The sequence below is a fragment of the Euphorbia lathyris genome, chromosome 6 (assembly GCF_963576675.1).
Source record: "Euphorbia lathyris chromosome 6, ddEupLath1.1, whole genome shotgun sequence".
NCBI classification, from domain to species: domain Eukaryota; kingdom Viridiplantae; phylum Streptophyta; class Magnoliopsida; order Malpighiales; family Euphorbiaceae; genus Euphorbia; species Euphorbia lathyris.
Window position 1 is genome coordinate 25648141 of NC_088915.1, and position 27233 is coordinate 25675373.

Consider the following 27233-nt stretch of genomic DNA (forward strand, 5'->3'; position numbering starts at 1 on the left):
GTTGTTGCATTAGTTGAGTGGCATGAACGTCGTGAGAGTAGGAAGCTTGGACTTCTTCAATCCAAGATGGCACCACCATAGAAATAGCTAGCATATGACCCTCTGCTGCCTTGCTATCTTCAAACCGTCGGGACAGGGCATCTGCCACCCTATTATCCTTGCCTTTCTTATATTGTATAGAATATTCCAAGCCTAGAAGTTTAGAGATTCCTTTATGTTGGAGGGTAGTATGCAGGCGTTGCTCTAAGAGGTACTTGATGCTTTCCTGGTCTGTGCGGATGATGAAAGGTGTGCCTTCTAAATATTGTCTCCAAGTGGTGACTGCCTGCAGAATGGCCAAGAACTCTCGTTCATAGGCTGATAGTTTTTGATTGCGGGGACACAAAGCCTTAGATAGATAACATATTGGTCGCTGGTTCTGCATCAGCACTGCCCCAATGCCCGAGCCACTTGCATCGCATTCGAGAATAAATGGTTGAGAGAAATCTGGAAGAGCTAATACCGGTGCCTGTGTCATGAGTCTTTTTAAGTGATTGAAAGCCTCTGTTGCAACCGGAGTCCACTTGAACTGATCCTTCTTAAGGAGGGCAGTAAGGGGTTGGCAAATGACCCCATAACCTTGTATAAATCTCCTGTAATAACCTGTTAACCCCAGGAAGCCCCTCAATCCCTTTAGAGTAGTAGGTTGTGGCCACATGCTCATAGCCGAAATCTTGGAAGGATCAGTGGCTACCCCATCCTGTGAAATAATATGCCCCAAGTAGGAAATTTGAGTCATGCCAAACTCACATTTAGAAGCCTTTGCATACAATTGATGCTTTGTTAACAACTGAAAAACCAATTCCAAATGCTGCACATGAGACTCAAGATTAGGGCTATAGATTAGTATATCATCAAAAAAAACCAAGACAAATTTTCTGAGATAGGGTTTAAAAATGGAGTTCATCAAGGACTGAAATGATGCTGGAGCATTGGTGAGCCCAAAAGGCATAACCATGAACTCGTAATGGCCGGAGTGGGTCTTGAAGGCCGTTTTGTGTATGTCAAAATCACTCATCCTTATTTGGTGATACCCTGCCCGAAGGTCTATCTTAGAAAACTTGGTTGCCCCATACAACTCATCTAGTAGCTCCTGAATCACTGGAATAGGAAATTTATCTTTTATAGTAGCCTTGTTTAATTCTCTAAAGTCAACACAAAATCGCCATGTCCCATCCTTTTTCTTAACTAGGAGAACATGGGAGGCGTAGGAACTATTACTAGGTCTGATGACTCCACTGGCTAACATTTCCTCAACTAGTTTTTCTATCTCCGTTTTCTGTTGATGGGAGTATCTGTATGGACGGACATTAACTGGTTCTGAGGCATTTTTAAGTGGTATAGAGTGGTCATGGGCTCTTTTGGGAGGTAGGGTTGTGGGAGGTTGGAACAATTGCTGGTTCCTGGCCAATAGGGACTGAATAGGATCTGTTTGGTCTATTTCAGTAAGGCTTGGAGGGTTAGGTATTTCTTCACACTCCCCAGATTTCATTACCATCACAAACAACTTTGAAGTAATTCCCTTCCACCCTTTGGCTACCAATCTGTTGACTGACTTAAGAGTCATCAATTTGAGAGACATCTCTTCAACCATGCCCTTAAGAGCTACTTGTTTGCCATCCTGCTGAACTAGGAGCAAATTATTGGCAAAGTCAAAGGTGACTGGGGTATGACTTCTCATCCAGTCTGACCCCAATATCATGTCATAGTCCCCTAGTTCCAAAACCCTTAAATTGAAACTGAACCTAGCATTATTCATTGACCAGTTGCACCCATTACATTTGGAAGTAACAATAAGTTGCCTCCCATCTGCCACAGTTACAGTGGCTGGCTTAACCAAGGTTAGGGACAGCTTAGCTTCATTAGCTAGATTAGAATCCACAAAACTGTGGGTACTCCCACTATCAATTAAGATTAAAATAGGTTTGCGATTAAGGGTGCCTCTCAGCTTCATAGTGGTATTAGTCATACCTCCATTCAACGCATTGATTGACACAGTAATTTGTTCAGCCTCTATTGGTGCTTCCCCTGTGTGTTCTTTTCCATCTACTTCTTCAACACTTGCAGGTTCAAGTTCCTCAATCTCCTCTTCAGCAGATATTGCAAGGAGCTTCTTCTTGGTGCACTGATGTCCTGGATAATATCTTTCCCCACAGGACCAGCAAGCTCCAGGAACTCGTTTGACTGTATTGGGTGTCTTGTTTTCAGCCGGTTTACTGGTTGCAGTAAATGGTGGGATTATAGTGGATGGGGTTTTAAGAGCATTGGGGTTCCAGGGTTTAGTGTTAGGCATTGGAGATCGAAAAGTAGGTCTTGGTTTTACCATTTCCACAAGATCATTGAGATAACTTTCCTGATATTTGGCTTGTTTGATTGCCCCATATATGCTGTTAGGCTCATGAGTTTTGACTGCAGATCTGATCTCAGGTTTAAGGCCTGCAATGAAACTGTCAGTGTAAAACGATTCTTTAATCTCTGGATGGCTTTTCTCCATCTTCAGTTTTAGCTCTTCAAACTTGTCCTGGTAAGCCCCCACTGTGGATTCCTGGCCCAGCTTGGTGAGCTGTTCCACTACATTGGTAATGGCTGTGTCCTGGAACCGTTTGCTTACTTCTTCAGTAAACTGCTCCCACGTGGCTTCGGGGTGAATCGGGGTCCAGTTTTTGAACCATTTCTCAGCCCTGCCATGCATATAGAGCCCTGCAAGCTCAATCCTCTTCTCCACAGCAACATCAAAAAGCTGAAAATACTTAGCACACTTGCTCACCCAGCCTTCAACCTCTAACCCATCAAAGGAAGGTAACTCACATTTGGGTAGCATTTTGTGAAATGTTGTGCTCCTAGGGGCACCTGGATCTGTGTTAAATAGTGTGTTCTTAGGTACAGAGGGCTCTAAGACCACAGAACCACTTGGTCCGCTTCCCAGCAGGCCTTTGGTTGGATTTGAGACTTTTTGTGAAGCAGGGAAAGGTGTGTGAATGGATTCATAGCTGTGAGTAGGTGTTTGGGGAGTTTCAGTATTCTGGGTGTTGGGTTGTATTAGTTTTGAGAGTAACAAGGGCTCTTTGAAACTTCTCTTCCATAGCTTGGCTTGAATCAATCTGCTCCTTCCGGAGTCGAGATTGTTCCAGGTAAAAATCATACATGCGCCTCTGTTGTTGTTTCTGCACGTCTTGCATACTGCTCAACTGCTCAGCGGTTGATTCTGCTCGATCATGGAACTGGGTAGCCAAGGCCTTAAGCTGAGCTTCTAAACTTTCCATGGCGATTTTTGCTTTTCTGGTCGCTGCTCGGGTTCGCTTAGCAGACAAGTTTACCATTCATGGAATGGCCAGAGGATTGAATCTCTGATACCAATGTCAGGTTTAGCTGACCGAAGGAATATTTGGAATAGGAATAGAAAAGAGAAAGGTTAAGAAATAGAGAATGAGGCACAGAAAGAGAGGAGAAGGAAATAGTTCTTAATTCATTGAAAATTGATTCCTTTGCAATACAAAGCATGACCTAAATAGAGAATAGAATAGTACTGCTGACATCACAGCTAGTACAATGCTCACAGTTGTATACCCCAGCTGGCATAACCACTAACAACCTCTCCAGGCAAATAACAACTAGCTATAAGACAAATAACACAAATAAGACAAATAACACCGATTAACAATAACCAATTGAAATAACAAACTGATTGGCAGATTTATCTTTTTAGTCCCTCTTCTTTCTGCGATGATACGTGACAAAAGAAAACAAAGTAAGCTTTACTTTGTAAAAAACAAAGTAAACATAAAAGGCACCGATTTTTTAGAGATCCCAAATATATTCTGAAAAGGTGTATATATAAGAAAAACAATACTAAAAAAAACACAATTTTCATACTAAAAACAATATTTAACATTTAAAACTAAAGCGACAATTGATGATCTTTCAATTAATTTTTGGAATAAAAATGAATTGTATCATTACTGAAAAATATGAATTTGCACTTATCATATTACAAAGCAACTTGATATAATAAAAAGAGCTGGGGGATAAAGCTGCGTAACAATATGGAAGGGAGGAAACTGATCATTTTATTATTAGTAAACTATGATAGATTACACAACTTCAAATCTTAGATCTATCAAATACATGTCAATGCTATCAACTACAAACCTCCATCATCATCATCATAACTCGAGAGAATTAAAGGTATAAAAGCCGTGTCAACTGTAGTACAGTAGTGACCATGGATGTAATTTAGCATAAATTTCAGTGATTTTTATGCTACGTTTTGAAGTTCAGTGACCGTACTACAAGAATTGACAAATTTGACTCTCGTCTCTTAATATCAAAATTTCTGAACAAGGGATCTGACATCAGAAAACATGTAAAATCTGGAAGGAAATAATATCCAGGCAATTACGGATCTCCAATAAAAAACCTGAGCAGTAAGTATTAGTCCTAGAAAAGTTCTCTGTGTTAATAAAGGGGCAAAAATTATAGCCCAATTAACAAATCCAAACTGTTTATAAATCAACCTTTGAAAAATTACAGTACTCTACTCGTCAGAAACATCATCCTTATATACACCATTACTCATATCTACGTCACCAACAGATTTATTTTTTATTTTTGACAGCCTACCGGAAGGTTTAAGTATCGTTTTCATGGGTTTCCTCACCTTTTCTGCCTGCAACTCTAACCCCTTTTCTGAAGGTCTCCGTTTCCTCTTCATGCGTGTCCCTCCCGTGTCCTCTGCCACAGTTTTTATGTTAGATACATCTTTATACCTAAAATCATATTAGTAACAGGAGAAATGCAACAAACACTAACTTAATTTGAAAAGGATAAACAGATGACACCACAATCATTTTAGTATTTTCTGTAGTATTTAAGGAAACCTATATGACAGATAAGTAGTCACATGGATAAGCATCAAAATATATACATCCTAACTGGGCTTTGATTTGTTATATTCCCAAGTCTCTCATCGAGTTACAGGTTGATTGGTAGTGAAATTTCAATCTAAAATAGGTTTGTGTTTCAATTTTCTACCCTTACAACCACCACACATATATAAAACAATTCAGTACACTAGTAGAATCAAGTAATTAACTTCCCTGAGCCGTTTCAAATCAAATCAAGTCACGAAAACCTCAAAAATCAAATCAAATCAAATCATTTCGGAGTTACCTTCAAGAGGACTTGAAGCATGATTTGTAGCTAGTCCATTTTGTCCAGCCCCATCTGAAAAAGGGGATCCAGAATGATTACTGTCCATCAACTTTGAAGAACTTCCTACACACTTGTCCTGCTGTTCAGAAACATCAGGACATGGAACAGCTGGCAAGAAGCATAGTTCATCCTGTGACATATCTGAATCGCTGAAAGCATCTTTATCTACCGTCACAATATCAACTTCTTCATCTTCATTAACATCTGAGTCTTTTACCTGCAGGCATGCAAATATGTCAATATCATAAATTGAACCCATAACCTGCTCAAGCAAAGTTTCTTCTTTTGACCTTTTCAGTTTCAGGGATCAGATCAAACTCGTCTTCCCGCTCCACATACTCTTCATTTTCCTCAAGCTCTTTGAAGTCTGGTGCAAATGCACTCCAGTTTTCAGTATAATCCTTAGCCCAAATATATACCAAGCCAGTCAAGGAAACAGACACTACTATGGGATGAACAGGGTGCCATGCTAAATCAATTAGTGCTTCCTTTGGACCTTCAAGGATTTTTACAAGATATCCAGCCCGATCCCATATGTAGATTTTGTGCTCTCCTTTGCTTGCCGAGCCACCTATTACCCATTCACCATCACCACTGAAACAAGGTGCTTTCCAATGCATCTTGGTGATAGAATCTTGAAATTCTCGGAACAGTGCCAAGCACTTTGATCCAACAGTCTTCATCTTCTCAACACCATCTTGCTCATCAATTGTCCTGTTCATCTCCTCTACAGTAGCAAGGCCATCCTTCAAAGGAAGAAGATTTTCATAAATTCTGATAGTGCGATCATTTGAATTTGTAAGAAGATACTGCCCATTCCTGCTGAAGACTATGTTCTTTATCACAGCACAACCAGGAGTGGAAATCATGGCATGCACTTTAATGCTTTTATAATCTATTATAAGTATTTCCCCTTTGGAATTTCCAACATAAACCAAATCTCCATACTTGTTGAAGCATGCAGCAGTTGGAGTAAAAGGAGGACTTCCATCTGAAGATTTGGTGCGTGATGCAGGGGCATGTCCATTACCCATATCAGGTACCATAACAGGAAGCAAGGTGCTATTTCCAGTATTTAAGTCGACAATCATAGGAGCAGATGAAAGTGGGCATGCCAGGCAGAGAGATGGAATAGAGGAACCAGGATGTAGGCGAGCCAGTAGGGGTGTCTGCTGCAGAATTGTGCGTGAAAGCTTCTCTCCATTGACAACATCCCAGAATGTTAATGATTTATCAGCAGCAGAAACAAGGATTCGATGACCATACTTTGACCAGCAGATGCTTGTTATTGCAGCAACACAGTCCTTATCTCGGAGCTCCTTGGCAATTCCCCTGGTCTCAAAATCCCAGATAACACAGCTTCCATCAGAGCATCCAGCTGGCAAAGAATAACGAGAGCATCAATAACATGTAGCAAATTCAGATATACTCCTCCAGTCCTGATATATTTCTTTTCTTTATGTTGCAAACGGAAAAAAAGGCATATTTTCCTATATATAATTAATAAGATCCTAACCGCTTAGAGAGAAAAAAAAAAAAAAAAACCTTGTTACTAACAGGCAAAGTCATAACTCTGAGAATCCATATGAATGAAGTATGGATTTCCCTATGGTATGACAATCAATTATAAAGGACAAAAGTGATATCAAAAAAAAAAAAAAATAAATAAAGGACAAAAGCAAGAAATAATTGGTTGCAAGACAAGACACAGTAACTGGAACTCCTTAACCTTGCATAAAAATTGTAAGCAAGAACAGAGGTGAACATAAAACAAAAAAGACAGTGCTGAGCTACAACTATGCTAACGTGCTAAAATTAGATTTTAGACGATTTTGAATTGAATGCATCATAGACTCGTGTTACTAAAGCCAGTCACGAAGTATAAAAGCAGTAGAAGACAAGTTTCACATACTCATCCAGATTATAATCAGTTGATCAAACAAGAACAAATATACCCATCAATAAAAAAATTAACAAATTTTATTCAACAGAAGAAAAAAAAAGTCTGATTAGTAGTTGAAAAAAAAACATTTTAATGCAGAAACTTCTAATTTTGTATGCATTTGAGAATATCAAACGTTAAGAGCATCTCCAGGGCCAGCCATATTTGGCAAATGAGTCTGACAAAGAATGCTGGAATGAAAGAAGAGAATAATGCAGCAGCATCACTTATCAAACAACAAGAACACATAAATGAAGTTGGAAGTAAATTAGGAATTTGAATAAATACCAGCGAGAAGAGTGCCACGACGATTGAAGGCAATACATTTCATAACCCCATGGTCCAAATACTCCTCTATCACCTCCGGAAAATCTCCTTGCAATGGATCTTTAAACCAACACACAAGCACATTTCAGGAAAAAGCCAAACATAAACATATAAGAAGCAAATCCAAAACGAGAGAGTAATAGCTTACCTATTATGGAGGCATTCATGGTGGAGGTCCTAACTCATAGGTTCGCAAGGAGAGGAAGGGAAAACATTATTTTTGAGAAACAAATACCATCAATTGGGAAATTAGAAGAGTAATGAAGTTGAACCCTTCGGTTGGGTAAGCACCGGAATGCGATGGAGATACGGTGATTGGGAGAGAAAACGAAAAAGAGAGATTTAGGGTTTGGATCGGAGGCAGGAAAGAATAAGCAAGAGAAAAGAGGGTAACTAGAACTGTATGCAACTGAGTGGCTTGAGCTTACAAGAATATACAAAGGGAGGAAATTTTGGGATACAAAGAAGAAAAGGTAATGGAGCGAAGGAGAGGGTAGGGTGTGTGTGCAGTTGGCAATGGGATTAATGTTGTTTGGAAGGTTTTTTTTTTTTTTTTTTTTTTTTTTGGCAAGGTACACAAAAAAAAGTTCAAAAATATTTAAAATTAAATTTTTAAATAATTAATAAAACACAGATTCCAAGATTCTAAGATTCCAAAATCAAATGGTAATCGTGTAAAAAGAATTTAAATATTAATTTAGTTCATGAACTATCACATTAGTTTTTAATTTAGTTCATAAACTATCATATTAGTTAAAAACGTAAAATTTTATCATATTATTTATTGTTTTGATTTAGAAAATTGTTTTTTCGGACGTTGTGTTTTGCTGATATGTAAAAAAAAAAATTTAAGATAAAAATATATTTGGTTGTAATCAGAACTTAATTGTATAATTGTAATACTTTCTTTTGTAAATAAAACATACGAACAAACCTTTAGTTGTGAACTTTTAAACTATAGACTTCTTTTTGCAAATTGGACAAACCATATACACTTTTTTTCGTACTTTTCCCTTGTTTTTAAAATGTAAATAGAGTTTAATGGGAGTTAATTTCATTAACTCTAAACTTTAACGGGGCGTTTGGTATTCTATTGGGATGGGAATAAGTGTTGAAACACATTTGCACATGATTTTGATTTGACAAAATTATTTAAGTAAAATTAAATATATTCTAAACACACTAAGTTTAAATGCTTTGATTTATTACACTAATGTGTTTGTTCAATGTTGAGTTAAATTGTTTATAAGACATAAAGACTAAAAGGCTTAAAGCCCAATATGGAAGTCAAAGCCCAAGTCAAACAGATCAAGACCACTCGGTCCGCGTGTGCAAAACGCTGCGGTTATGTACAAAATGCAGCTCAGTGGAAGAAGGATCGAGAAGACCTTCGTTGAACAACTTCGGAACGAAGTTGCTGAGTTGTATCGACAAAGAGTACAAGACAGCAGCTGAGTAAGAACAACTTCCAGACAAAGTATTTCTACTTTGGGTAAAGTTCAGAAGATAAAGAAAGCTGTCCAGTTGACCTTACCATAAATGGAGAGACATTCTGCTGGACTGACTAAAAGCTGCTCAGCACTGACCGAAGACAGAAGATACTCGAATCTGATTGGCCAAGAGCACTGAGCAGGACTGAGTGACAACGACAGGAAGCCGTTTCCCTCCAACGGTTATTTCGAAATTCGAAATGACTGATGCCTCAGACGTCTCTATAAATAGGGCCTTTCAGTTGCTTCATAAGACAGAAAAAACTTCTATCAAGCCATTACGCTGACCAAAATTCTACTCAAAGTTCTGTGAGAAAACGCAAAGCAAATACTTACACCAAGTTCTATATCTTTTGTGTAAAAGTCTAGAGTGATTAGTCAATCATCTAAGGTGTCTTAGCAATTGTTGTTTAGGACAAATCTTTATCATTTCTAGAGATTAGAAATGAGAGGCTGAGTACTCGGTTATAGTACTCAGCGAGAGATTAGGAGTGAGTAGAGGTATAGAGGAAGGTACTCTTGTTATACTCAGCTTCTAAATTGTAAAAGGTTTGATGCTCTACCGTTAAAGAGCTCAATAGAGAATTCGAAAGCTCAAAACGTGTTCCGGGGACAGGACGTAGGCTTAGAGGCCGAACCTGGATAAATCTGCTGAGTAACATCTTTCTAACATTAAACTCCTTAATATATATATTGCTTGCTTAACCAAAAACTGACCAAGTAAAGAGGTCACGCTGAGTTGTGTACATTGAGTATCTCAGTTCAGGAATAGACTCAAGTGCTATCTCCTGACTCAAAGAAAGAAGCTGACTTAGTCACCAGTTGACTAAGCTAGTGTCTTAATTTACTCAGCGCGCTGTGTAATCCTTTTTCAAAGAAAAAGAATTCAGCCTTAACGTACTAAAATTTTAAATAGTTCCTACCCCCCCCCCCCCTTGGAATTAACTTGTTATGTTATAAGGGACCAATAAGTGGTATCAGAGCTTAAAAGCTCACTGTGAAAGGTTTAACTACCTTGAGCTGATCCCCACCATGGCTGAAAACAGCACTCGGTTTCTCCCAGGAAACCAGACAACTCAGATCTTACCTGAGGGGCTGTTCATTACTCGGCCTCCCCTATTCTTCGGGTCTAACTACACCTTTTGGAAGAATAGGATGAAAAACTTTATTCAGGCAACAAATATGAGTGCATGGCTTTCAATAGTCCAAGGCCCATTTGTTCCTGTTGAAGTTGTGGCTGGCCAAACAGTTGTCAAAGCTGAGGCCAAATGGACAGAAGATGATCTCAAGAAGCTACAAAATCACGCTTCGGCTATAAACATGCTTCACTGTGCGCTTGATGCTGCAGAATATAATAAGATATCAGGTTGTGAGTCAGCGCAAGAGATCTGGAAGAAGCTGGAGGTCACCTACGAAGGAACCAACAAAGTAAAGGAGTCCAAGGTGAACCAGCAGATGAGACTATACGAGCTGTTCGAAATGAACGATGATGAGGGAATCTCTGACATGGATGCAAGGTTTACAAACATCATCAACGAGCTCAAGAGACTTGGGAAGATCTTCACTGAGGAAGAACAAGTCAAGAAGATTCTTAGGAGTCTTCCTAAAAACTGGCAAGCAAAGAAGACTGTTATTGAGGAAGCTCAAGACTTAACCACCTACAAATATGATGAACTCATCGGCTCACTGCTGACCCATGAGATCTCAATGAAGAATTTCGAGGTGAAGGAAAAGTCTGAAGACAATAAGCAAAAATCTCTTGTCATGAAAGCTGACTCCACTGATGGGAGCTCAACAGATGATGAGGAGATGGCTATGTTCACCGGGAAGATGAAAAGGCTGTTCAGAAAGAATGACAAATATTCTAAGAAGCCTTACAGAAAGTTTGATAAGTATAAAGCTGAGTCCAGCGACAGCAAATACAAGAAGGACAACTCAAAGCCCATTACATGCTTTGAATGTCATCAAACTGGCCATATCAAGTCAAGCTGCCCCACGCTGAGGAAAGAAAGGAAGAACGGCAAAAAGGCAATGGTGGCAACATGGAGCGACAGTGATGAGTCTTCATCATCAGAAGCTGATGCCACTGAGTCAGCAAAGATCTGTTTTATGGCTGACGAACTTGTTGAGCCGTGCGTCTCTGAGCATGCTGACCCCTCCATTGCATCTGACGATGAGGAGCAATCAAATGAGGTAATATCACTACCCCAGCTCAAAAATGAAATGGTTAATGCCCTGAGTGACCTCTACACACTTGTCAAAAAGTGTAATAAGAAAGTTAGAGCACTCAGCAGGCGTTGTGACGAGGTTGAAGAGGTCAAGCTGAGTGACCTCAGATTCCTTCTTCAGGACAACTCAACGTTGCATGATAACATGAAGATCGTACATAAGTCTGTCTCTGAAGTCCAATCAGATTCTAAGAAACTGAGAAAGGACATCACAACTATCTAGAACCAACTAAAGGTTCCAAACAAAAGAAATATTCCTCTGAATACTCAGTACCGAGGTACTGGTCAACAGAGATGGAATCCTCAGCGGAATGTCCCGTGTGACTTCTGTGGGAAGAAAGGACACACCATAAAGGTGTGCTGGCACGCTCAGCACTGGGGTGCTGACCAGTCAGTGAGAAATCCTAAACGGAAAGTCAGTTGTGACTTCTGTGGAAAGAATGGCCATACTGTCCAAGTATGCCGCCATAAAATAAAATATGATGCTTTACCTGTTGAACCTAACAAGCAAGGACCCAAAAAGAATTGGGTACCTAAGAGTAACTAATTACATTGCAGGTAAGCCTGAGATGTGCTGAGAAGTCAAAGATGTGGTATATTGACAGCGCATGCTCGAGGCATATGACTAGTGATGAAACTCAGTTCATCACATTCGAGCGTAAACGAGGAGAAAGCGTAAGTTTTAGAGACAACAAAAAGGGTAAGATAGTAGGGTCAGGAACCATTGGAGGTAATTCTACTATTGAGTCAGTCTCCATAGTCAGTGGACTCAAATATAACTTACTCAGCGTAGCTCAGCTATGTGACAATGGGAGAAAAGTTATATTTGATGATACTGGATGTAAAATATTCGAGGGTAAAACTAATGAGTTAATTTTAACTGCCCCTCGCATTGATAATGTCTTCATGCTGAACTTAGAGAAAAAGTTTTCAAAAATTGTATGCTTAGTTTCAAAGGAAGAAAATTCCTCGCTATGGCACAGGAGACTTGGTCATGTAAGCATGGACCTCCTGGCCAAATTAGCAAGAAAACAATTGGTTGAGGGACTGCCAGAACTTAAATTTGAAAAAGATCAACTATGCCACGCTTGCCAAGATGGAAAACAAACCAAACAATCTTTTCAGTAAAAATATTGTCTCAACTAAGCGTCCGTTAGAGTTACTACACTTGGATCTCTTCGGTCCAGTCCAGCCGCTGAGTCTGGGTGGAAGAAGATTTTCCTTGGTCATTGTAGATGACTTTTCTCGGTACACTTGGATCATCTTGCTGAGTAGCAAGGATGAGACCTTTGAGACATTTTCAAATTTGGTTAGAAAACTTGAAAATGGTAAAGACCTAAAATTGGCTCACATCCGAAGTGATAATGGTGGAGAATTCAAAAACCAACAGTTTGTTGAATTCTGTGAAGCCAGCGGCATTGACCATAATTTTTCTGCTCCTAGGACGCCTCAACAAAATAGGGTTGTTGAAAAGAAGAACAGAACCTTGGTTGAAATAGCCAGGACAATGCTGAGTGAGCATAGGCTTCCAAAGTACTTTTGGGGAGAAGCTGTTAACACAATGTGCTATATTCTTAATAGGGCTCTTATTAGACCTATACTAAAGAAAACCCCCTACGAACTTTGGAAAGGACGAAAGCCCAACATTGGATACTTTCGAGCCTTTGGCTGTAAATGTTTTATTTTAAACACCAAAGATAGCTTAGCTAAGTTTGACTCAAAAGCTGATGAGGCTATCTTTTTAGGCTACTCAACAAACAGCAAAGCATACAGAGTTTTCAATAAACGAACTCAAGTTTTAGAAGAGTCAGTACATGTTGAGTTCGACGAAACTAACCCTGCAGGAAGATATCTGCCGCTGACCGAGGATGATCCACACTCAGTACCCACTGATCAAGATACAGCCGCTGAGTCATTCCCTCAAGGGCTGACCAAATGTAAAAGTGAACCTCAAATTGTTTTCACTGACCAGTCTACACCTGTAGAGATTGTTGAAACACAGACAGCACCAGACATCAATCTACCGAAGGAGATAAGGATACCAAGAGGACACTCAGAGAGTGCTATTCTTGATGCCGCTGAGAATACCCCGATGACAATAAACCAACTCAGGATATACCTCAGCAACGTAGCCTTCGTCTCAGTTTAGGAACCAAAGAACTTCGCTGATGCTGAGGAAGATGAATTCTGGATGAGCGCAATGCAAGAGGAACTTGGTCAATTCAGAAGAAACGATGTATGGGAGTTAGTGCCACATCCAAGGAGTCAGAAGACCATTGGAACAAGATGGGTCTTCCGCAACAAGCTGGATGAACAAGGAAATGTAGCCAGGAACAAAGCAAGGCTTGTAGCTCAGGGCTACAGTCAGCAAGAAGGTATTGACTACGATGAGACCTTTGCCTCAGTGGCAAGGCTAGAAGCTATTAGAATTTTATGCGCTTATGCAAGTTATATGAATTTTAAACTGTTTCAAATGGATGTTAAGAGTGCATTCCTTAATGGAGTTATAAACGAGGAAGTTTATGTTTGTCAACCTCCAGGGTTTGAGGATCCTAAATTCCCAAACCACGTTTATAAACTAAAAAAGGCTCTGTACGGCCTCAAGCAAGCACCACATGCTTGGTATGAGAGGCTGACCAGTTTCCTGATGACTAGAAATTATGTCAGAGGCAAAGCTGATACAACCTTATTCATTAAGAGAAAGGGTAAAGACACCCTGCTGGCTCAAATATATGTTGATGATATTATTTTCGGTGCTACTAATGAGTCAATGTGCAAGGAATTTAGGAAGCAAATGCAGACTGAGTTTGAAATGTCAATGATGGGAGAACTCAACTTCTTCCTTGGACTTCAAATTAAACAAGGGAAAAATGGCATCTTCATCAGTCAAGCTAAATATGCCAAGGAGATATTGAAGAAATATGATCTTGAAAATTGCAAGCCAATATCTACTCCTATGGGCACTGACACTGTCCTTTGTGCTGACGAGAATGATAAGTCGGTAGACATAAAATTGTATCGAGGTATGATAGGCTCTCTACTTTACTTAACAGCAAGTAGACCGGACATTCAGTTCTCAGTATGCTACTGTGCTAGATATCAATCTAACCTTAAGGAATCTCATTACATAGCTATAAAAAGAATCCTTAGATATTTGCAAAGCTCAGTGAATGCAGGTTTATGGTATCCCAACACTCATGAGTTTACACTCGTTGGATACACTGACGCTGACTATGGACGAGACAAGCTTGAACGAAAAAGCACCTCTGGAGGATGCCACTTCCTAGGAAGCTGTCTTGTATCCTGGTTCAGCAAGAAGCAGGCGTCAGTAGCCTTGTCGACCACTGAAGCTGAGTACATTGCTGCTGGACACTGTGTTGCTTAAGTCCTCTGGATTAAGCAACAGCTTGAAGACTATGGTGTTCAAACAAAGACAATTGAGGTCAGGTGTGACAACAAAAGTGCAATTGATCTATCAAAGAACCCAATTCAGCACAGCAGGATGAAGCATGTCAGCATCAGACATCACTTCATTAGAGACCATGTACTCAAAGGTGAGATCAAGCTGACCTTTGTCCCAATGGATGAGCAGCTTGCGGATATCTTCACAAAGCCACTGGCTCGTGAGCAGTTCAGCATACTGAGAGAAGCCATTGGTATCTTTAATCATCTTCAGTAAATTCCAGCTCTTAATATAGATTCATGCTGAGTGAATTACCATACTGAATGACTTATGCTATTATTTACTGAGTGAATAAATGTAAGCTGAGTGTTTAATGCTAAATGAATGAACATCACATACTGAGCAAATATGCGCACTGAGTAGTTATCTCAAATTGAGCAACCAACTACTTAAACCATCCATTTGTATAAAACTGACTACTCAGAATATAGACCTTTTAGAATTCTAAACGCTGAGTACAAGATCTGTTGCATTTAATGCTAAAACACGCGAATAGCCACCTAGGATGACGTATGCGCTGAATGTGTCATAAAAGCCAGGATCATTGTCGGTTGACAATCCCAAGGCTACACCGACACATGGATTCGATAAGATCCACATCACACCGCTATAAATAATGGGTAAATCCTCATTGTTATCTCTTTACACTTACCGAATTCTCTAGCATAAGCTCTCTCTCTCTAAAAACTCTTAAAACTTCCAAATCCCTCTCTGAAACTATGACTAAGATTTCAGTGAAAATCTCTGGTGCCGGTCACCCTAAGACCAGTTCCGATGAACCTTCCAAGCATACTACTCTACCTGAAACGACTAAGGCCACTACACCGAGCAAAGGCAAAGCTGGCCAAGCCACCTCCTCTAAAGGAAAGCCGACCAAAGTCAGAACCTATACTAAAGTCTTCGAAGACGTTAGAGAGTGGAAGATAGACTTCTCAAGATGGTTCTCTGAGGCTTTCGTAGACACCGAGCAACCATTCTGTGAATGGATATCGAAGAATGGATGGACGAAGTTGTTCTCTATCAGAGATCCAACTTACCCTGACTTAGTAAGGAAATTCTACCATAATCTACGGGTTGCTGACGATAACCAGGACTACCTAGTAACTGTGGTAAAAGAAAAAACAATTTTTGTCAACCCTACCTACCTTGCCAACTTGCTGAAATTAAAGAATGAAGGGACAAACTAAGGAGAACTGGTGATCATGAAGGAACTGGGTACGTAGCCACCTTCTGCAAGCCCCCTGGCCATTCTGGAGAAATCTCCAATTCCTCAATGGGCCAGCACCAAAAGATGGCACACTACCTGCTGACCAATTACATCTACCTTAAGATTAATTGCACCAGCTCAGCGACAAACTTCGAGCAATGCTTCATATGGCATATGCTGACCTACAAGCCCATCAATATGCCAGTTTTCTTAATTGCCGAATTCCAAAGGAGCATTGGAACTCTAAGGCTGGGCTCACTCATACCCAGAATCCTCATAGACCATCAGATTGACCTATTCGAGGAAACTGAGGCCCAAGGCTCTGAGATAACAGCTGCTGCACTGCGTGCCTTGAAGTTTGACCAACCGGTTAAGAAAGCCAAAGGTGGTGATCAGCCTGCTGAGGAAACTGTCCCAAAGAAGGGCAAAAGAACAAAGGCTCCATCTGCCCGCAAAAGGAAAGCTGTTGGGACTCCTTCGAAAGATGCTGAGTCGCCGGCCAAGAAGTTGAAGTCAGCTGCTCAAAAAGGTCAGGAGAGACCTAAGTCAGCTCAGAAGAGAAGCAGGCAAGATGAGCCTGATACAGAGGAAAGAGTGGATGCTGATGAGCAACCTCTGAAGAAGAAGAAGTCTTCAGAGCTGACCCCTATTGATGTTATCCCCACTGACTTCATTAACCCTAGTGACTCTCACTTCACAGAATGTCAGGGAACTGAAGCTGAGCATCAAGAAGATGATGTGCAACTGGATGATCACTTCATCACTCAGGTGGAAGAAGAATTAGATAACGAAGATCAGGATGATGAGGAAGTAGAAGAAGGAGAAGACAGTGGTCAGGATGACACTGAGGAGACTGACAGTGAAGAGGAAGTTGCTGACCCAACTAATACTGAGTTGGCTGCAGAAGAAGAACAAGAACAAACTGACTAGCTCAATGCTGAACAAGAGGAGACTTCTCCTCCTCACTCAGTAGAGTCTATCCCAGCTGACACTGCACCTCCTCGAAGAAGGAGACTAGTAAAGGCAAGTCAGACAACTGTCATTGATCTTCCTGTCCTGAAGCCGACCAAAGACCCTTCTACACTTAAGCTAAAGTTTTTCAGTAGACAAACTTCTTCTTCTCGACCAGTTTCTCTTGAAAAGCAAGCCTCTGTTTCTTCACAACAGGAACGAGCCGAATTGAATGCTTCTGCCAACCCTTCAAGCCAAACCGAGCAAGTTCTCGCCAATACTGATGCTCCAAGCACTGTGCTGACTAAGGAAATTCCTGCCCCTGTCAGCACTGAACCCATTCAGCCTACCTCTACATCAACAATCATTTCTGCCGATCAATCATCTCTACAAGAGAACCAAATGCAGATTGACAACCCCCTTCCAGTCACTGACCATGTCATCCCTAAGAAAAATCCTACTCCACCATCCACTGGTCACACTGAGGAAACTCGGCAACCTGATGAAGGATCACTCAGCTATCTTCATGCCACCGAGTTTGGTAGTCAACTCATCAACTTGGTGCAGTCATTAATCAAGGATCTTCATCAAAATGATGAACCTACTGTTGGGTCTACCAACAATGAGTCAACTCAGTTGTCCCAAGTCACTCAGCTTCTAAATGAAGTTAAAGGACTGAAGGATCTGCTAAGTGTTATGATCTCTATTCAAACACAACAGCCCAAGCAGGACTCAATAACGAAGCTAGCTGAGATCCAACTGACAATGGCTTAACATCTCAACACTCTTCAAAAGCAATACCAGACCTTGTCAACTTCGAACACCCAATATGCCACTTCTGCTGAAGTTAAGATACTATTTGCCCAGCTTCACACTGAGCAAAACAAGACCAATGATCAGCTGGCTTCTTACTCTCAATGCTCGGTGGAGCAAATTAGCGAAGCTGTTCGTCTGCTGAACTTGAATAAGCAATAGATGGATACTGACCAGTTAAAGCAGAATGAAATACTGGTCACTACCCAAAAGACTTTCACCCATGTGCGTTATAATAATATCCAGCGTCAATATTACGACTCAACCTTGCTGAAAATATTTCATCAAGTTTTTGCTGCACTGTCTGATAGAATTACCTGGGTGGGTAAATCTCAAGCCTACATACTGAGCATGCTCAGCGCTTCTGAACTCGGTATACCTAAAGATGTCTTGGATGAAGGCGTTGTTGTTTTCGACGGCATCAAATAAAGTGTCGACAAGCTTAAGGAGCTGTCTGCGGTACTGACCAACGCGACCTTAACCGACTCCTTTAGAATTCCTCCTCCTCCCGATGCTAACAAAACGGGGGAGAAAGAACAAGCTAGAACTCAAGCTAGAACTCAGTAGGAGGCTGCTAGAAGTAGTCAGTCTAAGCATTAAAATAAGAAATAGAAATAGGCTAACTCAATATTGTTCTATACTTGTAGTTTCTATGTTTCTTTCTGTTGTATATGCTCACCACTTTGCTTTATTACAATACTTGCATCTTTTATCCAACCTTGAGTTATTTTATATAATGTTGAGTATTATGTCATTATGTATCTTCTAATACATCAACTGTGTTTACTGTTTATAATACTTGTTGATGATATGCTGATAAAATGTTTGACATTATCGTGTATGCTTATTAAACACTGTCTCATAAGACCCATTGAACAATAAAATACTCAGCGCTCTCTGAATGATAAATCTTCCACTTAACACTGAGTAAAATAGAATATATTCCATGAGCTGACCTATATCTGAAAACTGACCTTAGACTTACTCGACTAAACCTTAAAATGTTTAAGTAAAACCAAGTCAGTAGCTCAACACTTGCGGGGGAGTTTGATAAGTAATATTAGGTCAACTATCATGGGGGAGCTCAACACTGAGTTCCTCGCTGAGTAGTTTTGCCAACATTAAAATGGGGGAGTTTGTTGAAACACTTTTCCACATGATTTTGATTTGAAAAAATTATTTAAGTAAAATTAAATATATTCTAAACACACTAAGTTTAAATGCTTTGATTTATTATACTAATGTGTTTGTTCAATATTGAGTTAAATTGTTTATAAGACATAAAGACTAAAAGGCTTAAAGCCCAATACGAAAGTCAAAGCCCAAGTCAAACAGATCAAGACCACTCGGCCCGCGTGTGCAAAACGCTGCCGTTATGTACAAAACGCAGCTCAGCGGAAGAAGGATCGAGAAGACCTTCGTTGAACAACTTCGGAACGAAGTTGCTGAGTTGTATCGACAAAGAGTACAAGACAGCAGCTGAGCAAGAACAACTTCCAGACAAAGTATTTCTACTTTGGGTAAAGTTCAGAAGACAAAGAAAGTTGTCCAGTTGACCTTACTATAAATGGAGAGACATTCTGCTGGACTGACTAAAAGCTGCTCAGCACTGACCGAAGACAGAAGATACTCGAATCTGATTGGCCAAGAGCACTGAGTAGGACTGAGTGACAACGACAGGAAGCCGTTTCCCTCCAACGGTTATTTTGAAATTCGAAATGACTGATGCCTCAGACGTCTCTATAAATAGGGCATTTCAGTTGCTTCATAAGACAGAAAAAACTTCTATCAAGCCATTACGCTGACCAAAATTCTACTCAAAGTTCTGTGAGAAAACGCAAAGCAAATACTTACACCAAGTTCTATATCTTTTGTGTAAAAGTCTAGAGTGATTAGTCAATCATCTAAGGTGTCTTAGCAATTGTTGTTTAGGACAAATCTTTATCATTTCTAGAGATTAGAAATGAGAGGCTGAGTACTCGGTTATAGTACTCAGCGAGAGATTAGGAGTGAGTAGAGGTATAGAGGAAGGTACTCTTGTTATACTCAGCTTCTAAGTTGTAAAAGGTTTGATGCTCTACCGTTAAAGAGCTCAGTAGAGAATTCGAAAGCTCGGAACGTGTTTCGGGGACAGGACGTAGGCTTAGAGGCCGAACCTGGATAAATCTGCTGAGTAACATCTTTTTAACCTTAAACTCCTTAATATATATATTGCTTGCTTAACCAAAAACTGACCAAGTAAAGAGGTCACGTTGAGTTGTGTACATTGAGTATATGAGTTCAGGAATAGACTCAAGTGTTATCTCCTGACTCAAAGAAAGAAGCTGATTTAGTCACCAGTTGACTAAGCTAGTGTCTTAATTTACTCAGCGCACTGTGTAATCCTTTTTCAAAGAAAAAGAATTCAGCCTTAACGTACTCAAATTTTAAATAGTTCCTATCCCCCCCCCCTTGGAACTAACTTGTTACGTTATAAGGGACCAACAATAAGGATAAAGGTTGGGATATGGACAAGGATAAATAGTTGGGATAAGGATAAAAATATAATTCGAGAATTATTATTCAATGTTTGGTACGTGGGATATGGATAGGGATAAAATAATACATTTTACTATTTTAACCTTATTTAAACTACATAACATTAATTTGAGGGATAAGATGGACTTTTCCATCATATTAAAATCGCAGGAGCTTAACCCGCCTCCTTATACCACCCTCCTCCTGGGTATAGGATTTGACTTATCCCTTGTATGTCTCACTCTTCTATCTCACAAACAAACGCGGGATAACTTATCTCGTGTTTTTTTTATCCCTATCCCACCTCTTATATCCCTCCTAACAAACACCCCGTAACTTTCAAATTGTATATTAATGAAAGTAAGAATTTTTTTAGGAAAAATTATAAAATTGAGTTAAATGGAAGATCCATTTATATATTTAGACCAATTACTCAAGTCATTACGTATTTAGACTATATATTTGTAAGTTTCCTAAAATGACCAAAACCTTTCATCTCCCCTCTTCTTTTCTATCGATTTCAACCTTCCATCTTCCCCCTTCATGTTGGTTCATCTTCCCCCTTCTTTTATATTTTGCGAATCAACTCTATTTTCTTCATCATCTTGTCTCTTCTTCCTCTCTATATTTTTGTGAAGGATGGTTCTTCATCTTCATATTTCATGTTCGTCTCTTGGTTTCTTTCTTCTTGTGCGAATCGAAAGCTTTATTATTTGACGTTCTTCTACTTTTATATATGTTTATTGTCGATTTGAATGACAAAAGGCGGAAATAAGATAAGTATCTACCGTTTCATCTTCATCTTTTTTCAGAAATTACTTCGCAAAATAAGTTCACTTCACATTTTACGAAGTTTGCGAACAAAAATCGTCATTTTTTACCACTCAGATGATGATACATCAACTTCTGTGATAACATGTCATCATTAAAATGGTCCAAGACTAGTTTAGTCTCGGACTATTCTAAAATTTCCTATGTAAATAAATAGGCAAGAAGAAACTATTAATTAATGGAAAAGAATTATATGAATTTAGTTGTGAAATTTTTGGCCAGAGCATAAATACACAATTTAAAAAATTTTCTCTTATACCATCTGATTGTGTGTCGCAATTTTTTTATTGTATAATATGATTTTTTTATATACGTGTATGTTATATATATAATTTCAAATTAAAACAAATCCAAACCTGAACCCACTAACCCTGAAAAACACGGGTACCTGATTTATATCGATAATTCAAAGCAAAATAAATAGCAAACACGTAATATCACAACAATACCGATACGTTGGGCGGGGTAGGGTGAGATTATGTCTCTTCCCTATACATAACCAGAAAAATGAACCTAAATCTCTCCAAATACCATCCCTATCAGAACCAAATTATACAAAATCAATTCAAACATATAGGGTAACCAATCACGCTCGCATACACATTTCCAAATGATGATTGGTGGCGACTCGAAACCTTAAAAAAAGAAAGGTGGATCGAACCGGTCACATATCTCGACCTAAAAACCGAAAACCAGGATGCGACAGAATCTATACACCCCTATCTTTGTCACTAATCACAACATATAGTTAAAACCATTTATAAACCTAACAAGTTAAAATTTTCTTTAAAAAGTCCAATTTTATGCGCTAGCTAGTGGAATCACATAATCCATAAATCCGCACTAATTCCAAAATAATATTAATCTATTAATATATTAAAAGGTGGATACTATAGTTGCTGATGTGGCGTGATTTTAGAGATTTAGTTGACATGGCTGTTTTATAGAGCATTGTTAATTGTTAATTTTTGGGTAGATTTCTATTTTATAAATTTAAAATTATATTTATTAATTTTGTAAGTATTAATTTTGGGTAGATTTCGTGGCGCTCAAGCTTGATCTGGAAAAAGCTTATGACCGTTTAAATTGGGGCTTTCTTTTGGATAGCTTAAGTAGAGCTGGCATTCCTGAGAACTGGAGGAGATTGATTGAAGGTTGCGTGTCTTCTCCTAGTTTCCAGGTTCTGATAAATGGAGATATGTCTGATGAGTTTTCCCATTCTAGGGGTATCCGTCAAGGCGATCCTATGAGCCCTTTTCTTTTTGTGATAGCTATGGAAAGGCTGGCTCACCTAATTCAAGAAGCTGTGAGTAAGGGGAGTCTCCATCCTGTATCCATTAACAGATTTTGCCCTCCTATTTCCCACTTGTTCTTCGCTGACGATGTGATGATCTTTGTGGAAGGGAATGAGGGGCAAATTGGTGTGGTTATGAATATCCTTGATTGCTTTTGCGCTGCTTCTGGCCAGAAGATCAATATCCACAAGTCTCGGATGCTTTGCTCTAAGAACATGGATAGAAGCCTTTGTAAAAAGCTTAGCGATCTCTCGGGTATCCCTCTTACCCACTCCTTGGGGAAGTATCTTGGGATTCCCCTTCATAGCGACAGAGTCTCCAAAGCCTTTTTTAAAGAGACTCTGGATAAATCTAATGGGTTGTGTGCGAGTTGGAAGGCCAATTCTCTCTCCTTGGCTGGTCGCCTTACCTTAATTCAGTCTGTCAACTGCGCGGCCCCTAACCATATCATGCAAGCCTGTAAGTTGCCTGAGCCAGTTCTCAATGAGCTTGATAAAATCAACCGGAGGTTCCTTTGGGGAGAGGCTGGAGAGGGTAGGAAGATTCACCTTGTCCCTTGGAAGGAGGTCTGCCAGCCTAAAAGCAGGGGGGGCTTGACATTAGACAAGCTAAAGACAACAATAAAGTCTTACTGATGAAGCTCCTCTGGAGAATGTGGCAGAACCCCTCTTCTCTTTGGGTTCGTTTACTTTGTGGCAAGTATCGAAAGGACAAAATCTTTGTGGGGCCTTAAAGAGAGAATTGGCAATTGTTCTTTCCTCTGGAAAGGGCTCAGTGTTGTGTTTGTCGAATTCTGCACAGGGGTTGGCCTGGAGGTGGGTAATGGTAAGTCCATAAGTTTCTGGTATGACACCTAGATCGGAGATGAACCTCTTATTGAGGTTTTTTGCTCTCCCCCGCCTAGCAATATCCGCAACTGGAGGATTGCTGATGTGGTGGACTCTGAGGGGGACTGGATTTGGTCTTTGTTTGATTCCTTCTTGAGCATTGAGACTCTCCTCAGAATCAGGGGAATTAAGATTAGTAACCTTGAGGAGGACAAGGATAGGCATTGCTGGGCCCTAACGAACAATGGAGCTTACTCTTGTAAGTCTGCATTTGAAGCCTTTACTCTTGACAGATCCGATCCTCTTTCGGATATTTGGAAGTCCATTTGGGCTCTAAAAATCCCTTATCGAATGAGGAGCGTCCTTTGGCTTGGAGTCAAGGACAGATTGCTGACTAATGCAGATAGGCATAGACGATACTTGGCGGAGTCTGATGCTTGCAGTAGATGCAGAGGCCATGTTGAATCTTTGTGCCACGCCCTTAGAGACTGCCCTAAGAGTAAGGAGGTTTGGCAGAAAGTTCTTCCGCGCCATATTCTCCCCTCCTTCTTTGCCCATTCGGAGAATGACTGGTTCTCTAATGGGGTTAAAGGTAAGTTACTGGCTAGCATCGAGCAGGGAGACATTTTATTTGCTATTATCTGCCATCACCTGTGGAAATGGAGGAATGAGGAGATCTTTGGTGAGAAGACTGTTTTTACTCAGAACTTACCCGAGTTCTTCTCTAAAAAGCTCCTTACCATCTCAGGGAGCTTCAAAGGGGATTCCCCTGCCATTTCTACCCAGATTAAAGAGGTTCACCTTGTTGGTTGGAGTAGGCCGAAGAATGGGTTGGTAAAGTTGAACACGGATGGCTCCTGCCTCAACAATGGAAGAATCACGGCTGGAGGCGTGCTCAGAGACGCGGGAGGTGCCTGGTTGTCTGGGTTCACCCATAACCTGTGCTTGGGCTCTTCCTTTTCAGCGGAGCTTTGGGGCATTCTTTCTGGAGTCAAGCTTGCCAGAAATCTGGGTATTAAGAGACTTGCGGTGGAGTCTGACAATAAGGAGGCTATTAGTATGATCTCTAATAATCATGCTATTAGTCTTAGTAGCCAGAACCTCATCAAAGCTATTAGAAGGCTGGGCTCCTCCTTTGAGTCCTTAAAGTTCTGCCACATCTACAGAGAACAAAATCGAATAGCGGATCGCTTGGCGGTGGCTGGTCACGAGGGGATGTTAGGTGTTACCACCCTTTCTCATCCTCCTATCTATCTTTCTTCTCTCATTTTAGAGGACTGTATTGGGGTTAGCTTCCCTAGGCTGATCCCTGGCTAGTTTTTGTTTCATTGTTGTTTTCTTTTCCTGTTTCTACCAAAAAAAAAAAAAACAACAACCCTCACACTTCCACGCTAGAAACTGCTACCATTCACACGATGTAACAGTTCCTCTTCCATCTTCTCATTTACATTCCATTTTCCCTGTTCCACTGCATCCCTCCTTCCAACTTCTTCTTCTTCTCTCTCTCAAATGAGACTTCGTCTCCCATGGCCGAACTCTTCACATCCCGGCGTTTAGCTTCCTTCCACCTGCAGCGGCTTCGAATCCTTACTGTGGATGACAGAACTGGCGGTGGATCTCCACCCTCTTCCATGGATTATGGTGTTCATAAGAAGCTCACCTTCTTCATTTGTTATTCCCATTCAGAACTGATGTTGTAACAGACTTATTAACATCGATTCTACTTGACTTATTAACATCAATTTATGGACTTATTCTACTTTGCTCTACTTATAAAGTTTTCAAATTGCTTCTTACCATAATTCAAGTGTCTCTTTGAATTCCATTTTATAGTCTGCTTCTTATAATATAGGATTTTGATTTTAACTTTCCTATTTTTTAGTCTGCTTCTTATAATATAGGATTTTGATTTTAACTTTCCTATTTTTTAGAAAGATTTTGGTGTCTACGGTTCTGCATGTCTGGCTACTTCAGTATCAACAGGGTTTGTTAAAGCAGCAAAGGGAAAAACTGACAATTGAGAACTTTTTTTACTTTAATTTCTCATTTAATTTCATCAATTTGTTTATGCTTTCTGCTTTTCTCCATGAGGTTTATGATTATTGATGCAATTTGGCATCAATTCTTGGTATTATGATTCCTTTTCATGATTAATTCAGTATCAAAATTTAGTTTTTTAGTTCTTCTAGAGTGGCATCATTGAAAGAGCATATTGCAGATTCTGCAGGTATGTGATACTGTATTTTTTTTAAAGGTATGTGATACTGTATTGTATTTGAGTTTTTGTAACCTTAATGTAGTTGTATTTTTTCATGTGTGAATTCTCACTAAACATGGGGTGATTTGGTGATTAGTCTTATAGTTATTTGGTTTTTCATATGATGTTTCTATGAAATGTGAATGCTAATTTTGAAGGCGCAAGTTCATGGAGAAAAGAGAGTTCTATGTATGGTGAAGATGGAGCCAGGCCTAATGCAGAGAAATGACATACTAAAAAACAACAATTAAAACTCTCTATTAGAACTATCTACTAATTAACCCAAAACCACCACGATAAAAAGCAATCACATGTTCTATATTGGTGGATAGTGTATAGGTTTGAATTGCCCTTTTTGCTGTTAAGTTATTTTTGTTTATTTTAAGTGTGTTTTGCTTGCATTTTTTGTCTGTGCTATGCTATATATCACCTGAGGAATATGTCCAAATGAATGTTCTTCATTGGCTACTCAATTGATCAAAAGGGGTTGGGATGTAGTAGATATTCCCATCTTTATAAGGTAAAGAAAATGCATAATGTGTGCAGATGCAACTTTCACTGCGAGTGACTTTCTTACTTGTGGCATTGATATGATGAGGAAACTATGCCTTTTCTAAGAGGTTTCTACACCATTGACTGTAAAGGCATTAATTACATTTTATTTTATGGCATGTTTCTTGATTAACTTCATCTTTACCCCTTTTAATTTGCTTTTGAGTTTTTACATCACGCATTTGATATTATTTGTGTTTCTCTTTCTCCATTGTTCAATTGTCACTCATGTCTCTTTAAAAATGCTCTTTTACAATGTCATTGTGTATCGTTTGCTAATTTTGATTTATTCATATTTCAATGTTTTTCTTTTAACTAAAACACATTTCTGCATCTCTCTAATTAATTGTTGAATTAACACCCAAAACCCTTCATCTTCTATTGTTTTAAAGTTCAATGTACACCCTCACTTAGTATTCTTGAGATCATGTCCTCAAAGACTTTACGAGGATTCTTTGTGATTTGTTATTTATTTGTGTAGATACCCATTTTTGTCCGGACCAATTTTTAAGTTTTTAATAAATTTCACTCAAAATTTGAACAATTCATGAATTATCCAGAATATATGGTATTATCTCGAAAATAATTTATTTGGAAAAAATTATGCTATTAAGGCTAATTTGTCATATTTCAGTATAAATCGGTAAAAATATCGAATTATATTCAAAATGCGACTTAATAGAATTAAGGTATAATTTTGACCTATTATGAATTTTATTCGAGATATGTTCCTCGTATTTTGAATAAAATTGAATCTGTTTGAATTCGAGTTATAATTTATTAATTAAAGTTCGAGTGTCAATCAATCAAATTAACATTCCAATGCGTATTTATTTGTCGTAAACTATATTTAGAAACGTCTATAGTCTAAATTGCAAATTATGATATAACATCGTATATCAAAGTTAAAGTTAATCTTGACTTTGATTACGATTTATATTATATTTAAACGTTTAGAATATAATTGATTTCTAAATAAAGAATTATGACAAATGGATCCAAAAATTCAAAAGTTAATGAATTAACGACAATTGAACGTTTCCTTAAAATGTTAGTCGTCGTCATAGTCCAAAATGTCTCTTTATTAAATAGATCGGTGATTGATTGTCATAATCTCCTTTTTTAGATTAGTCGGGCTCAAATTATTTTGTTGTAAAATTTCACGGTCACAGGTTGTTATAACTCGGATTATGCTTGTTAGTTATTCAACTCGTCACGTGTTGATTAGGCTAATTGCATTAAATAAAAATGGAGGTAATAGTATATTAAAAAAAAACAATAGA

At 39.2% G+C, this 27233-nt stretch overlaps 1 protein-coding gene across 1 annotated transcript; it reads right to left on the reverse strand.

The window, feature by feature from the left end:
* Window positions 1-4443: 4443 nt before the first annotated feature.
* On the reverse strand, window positions 4444-8027 carry LOC136233373 (protein RBL). Its single transcript, XM_066023006.1, has 5 exons — window positions 7668-8027; window positions 7481-7579; window positions 5541-6628; window positions 5209-5467; window positions 4444-4770 (listed from the first exon to the last, which is right to left on the reverse strand). Exons 1-5 carry the CDS (start codon window positions 7684-7686, stop codon window positions 4574-4576), a joined length of 1662 nt encoding a protein of 553 aa, XP_065879078.1. The 5' UTR covers window positions 7687-8027; the 3' UTR covers window positions 4444-4573.
* Between the last annotated feature and the right edge of the window lie 19206 nt (window positions 8028-27233).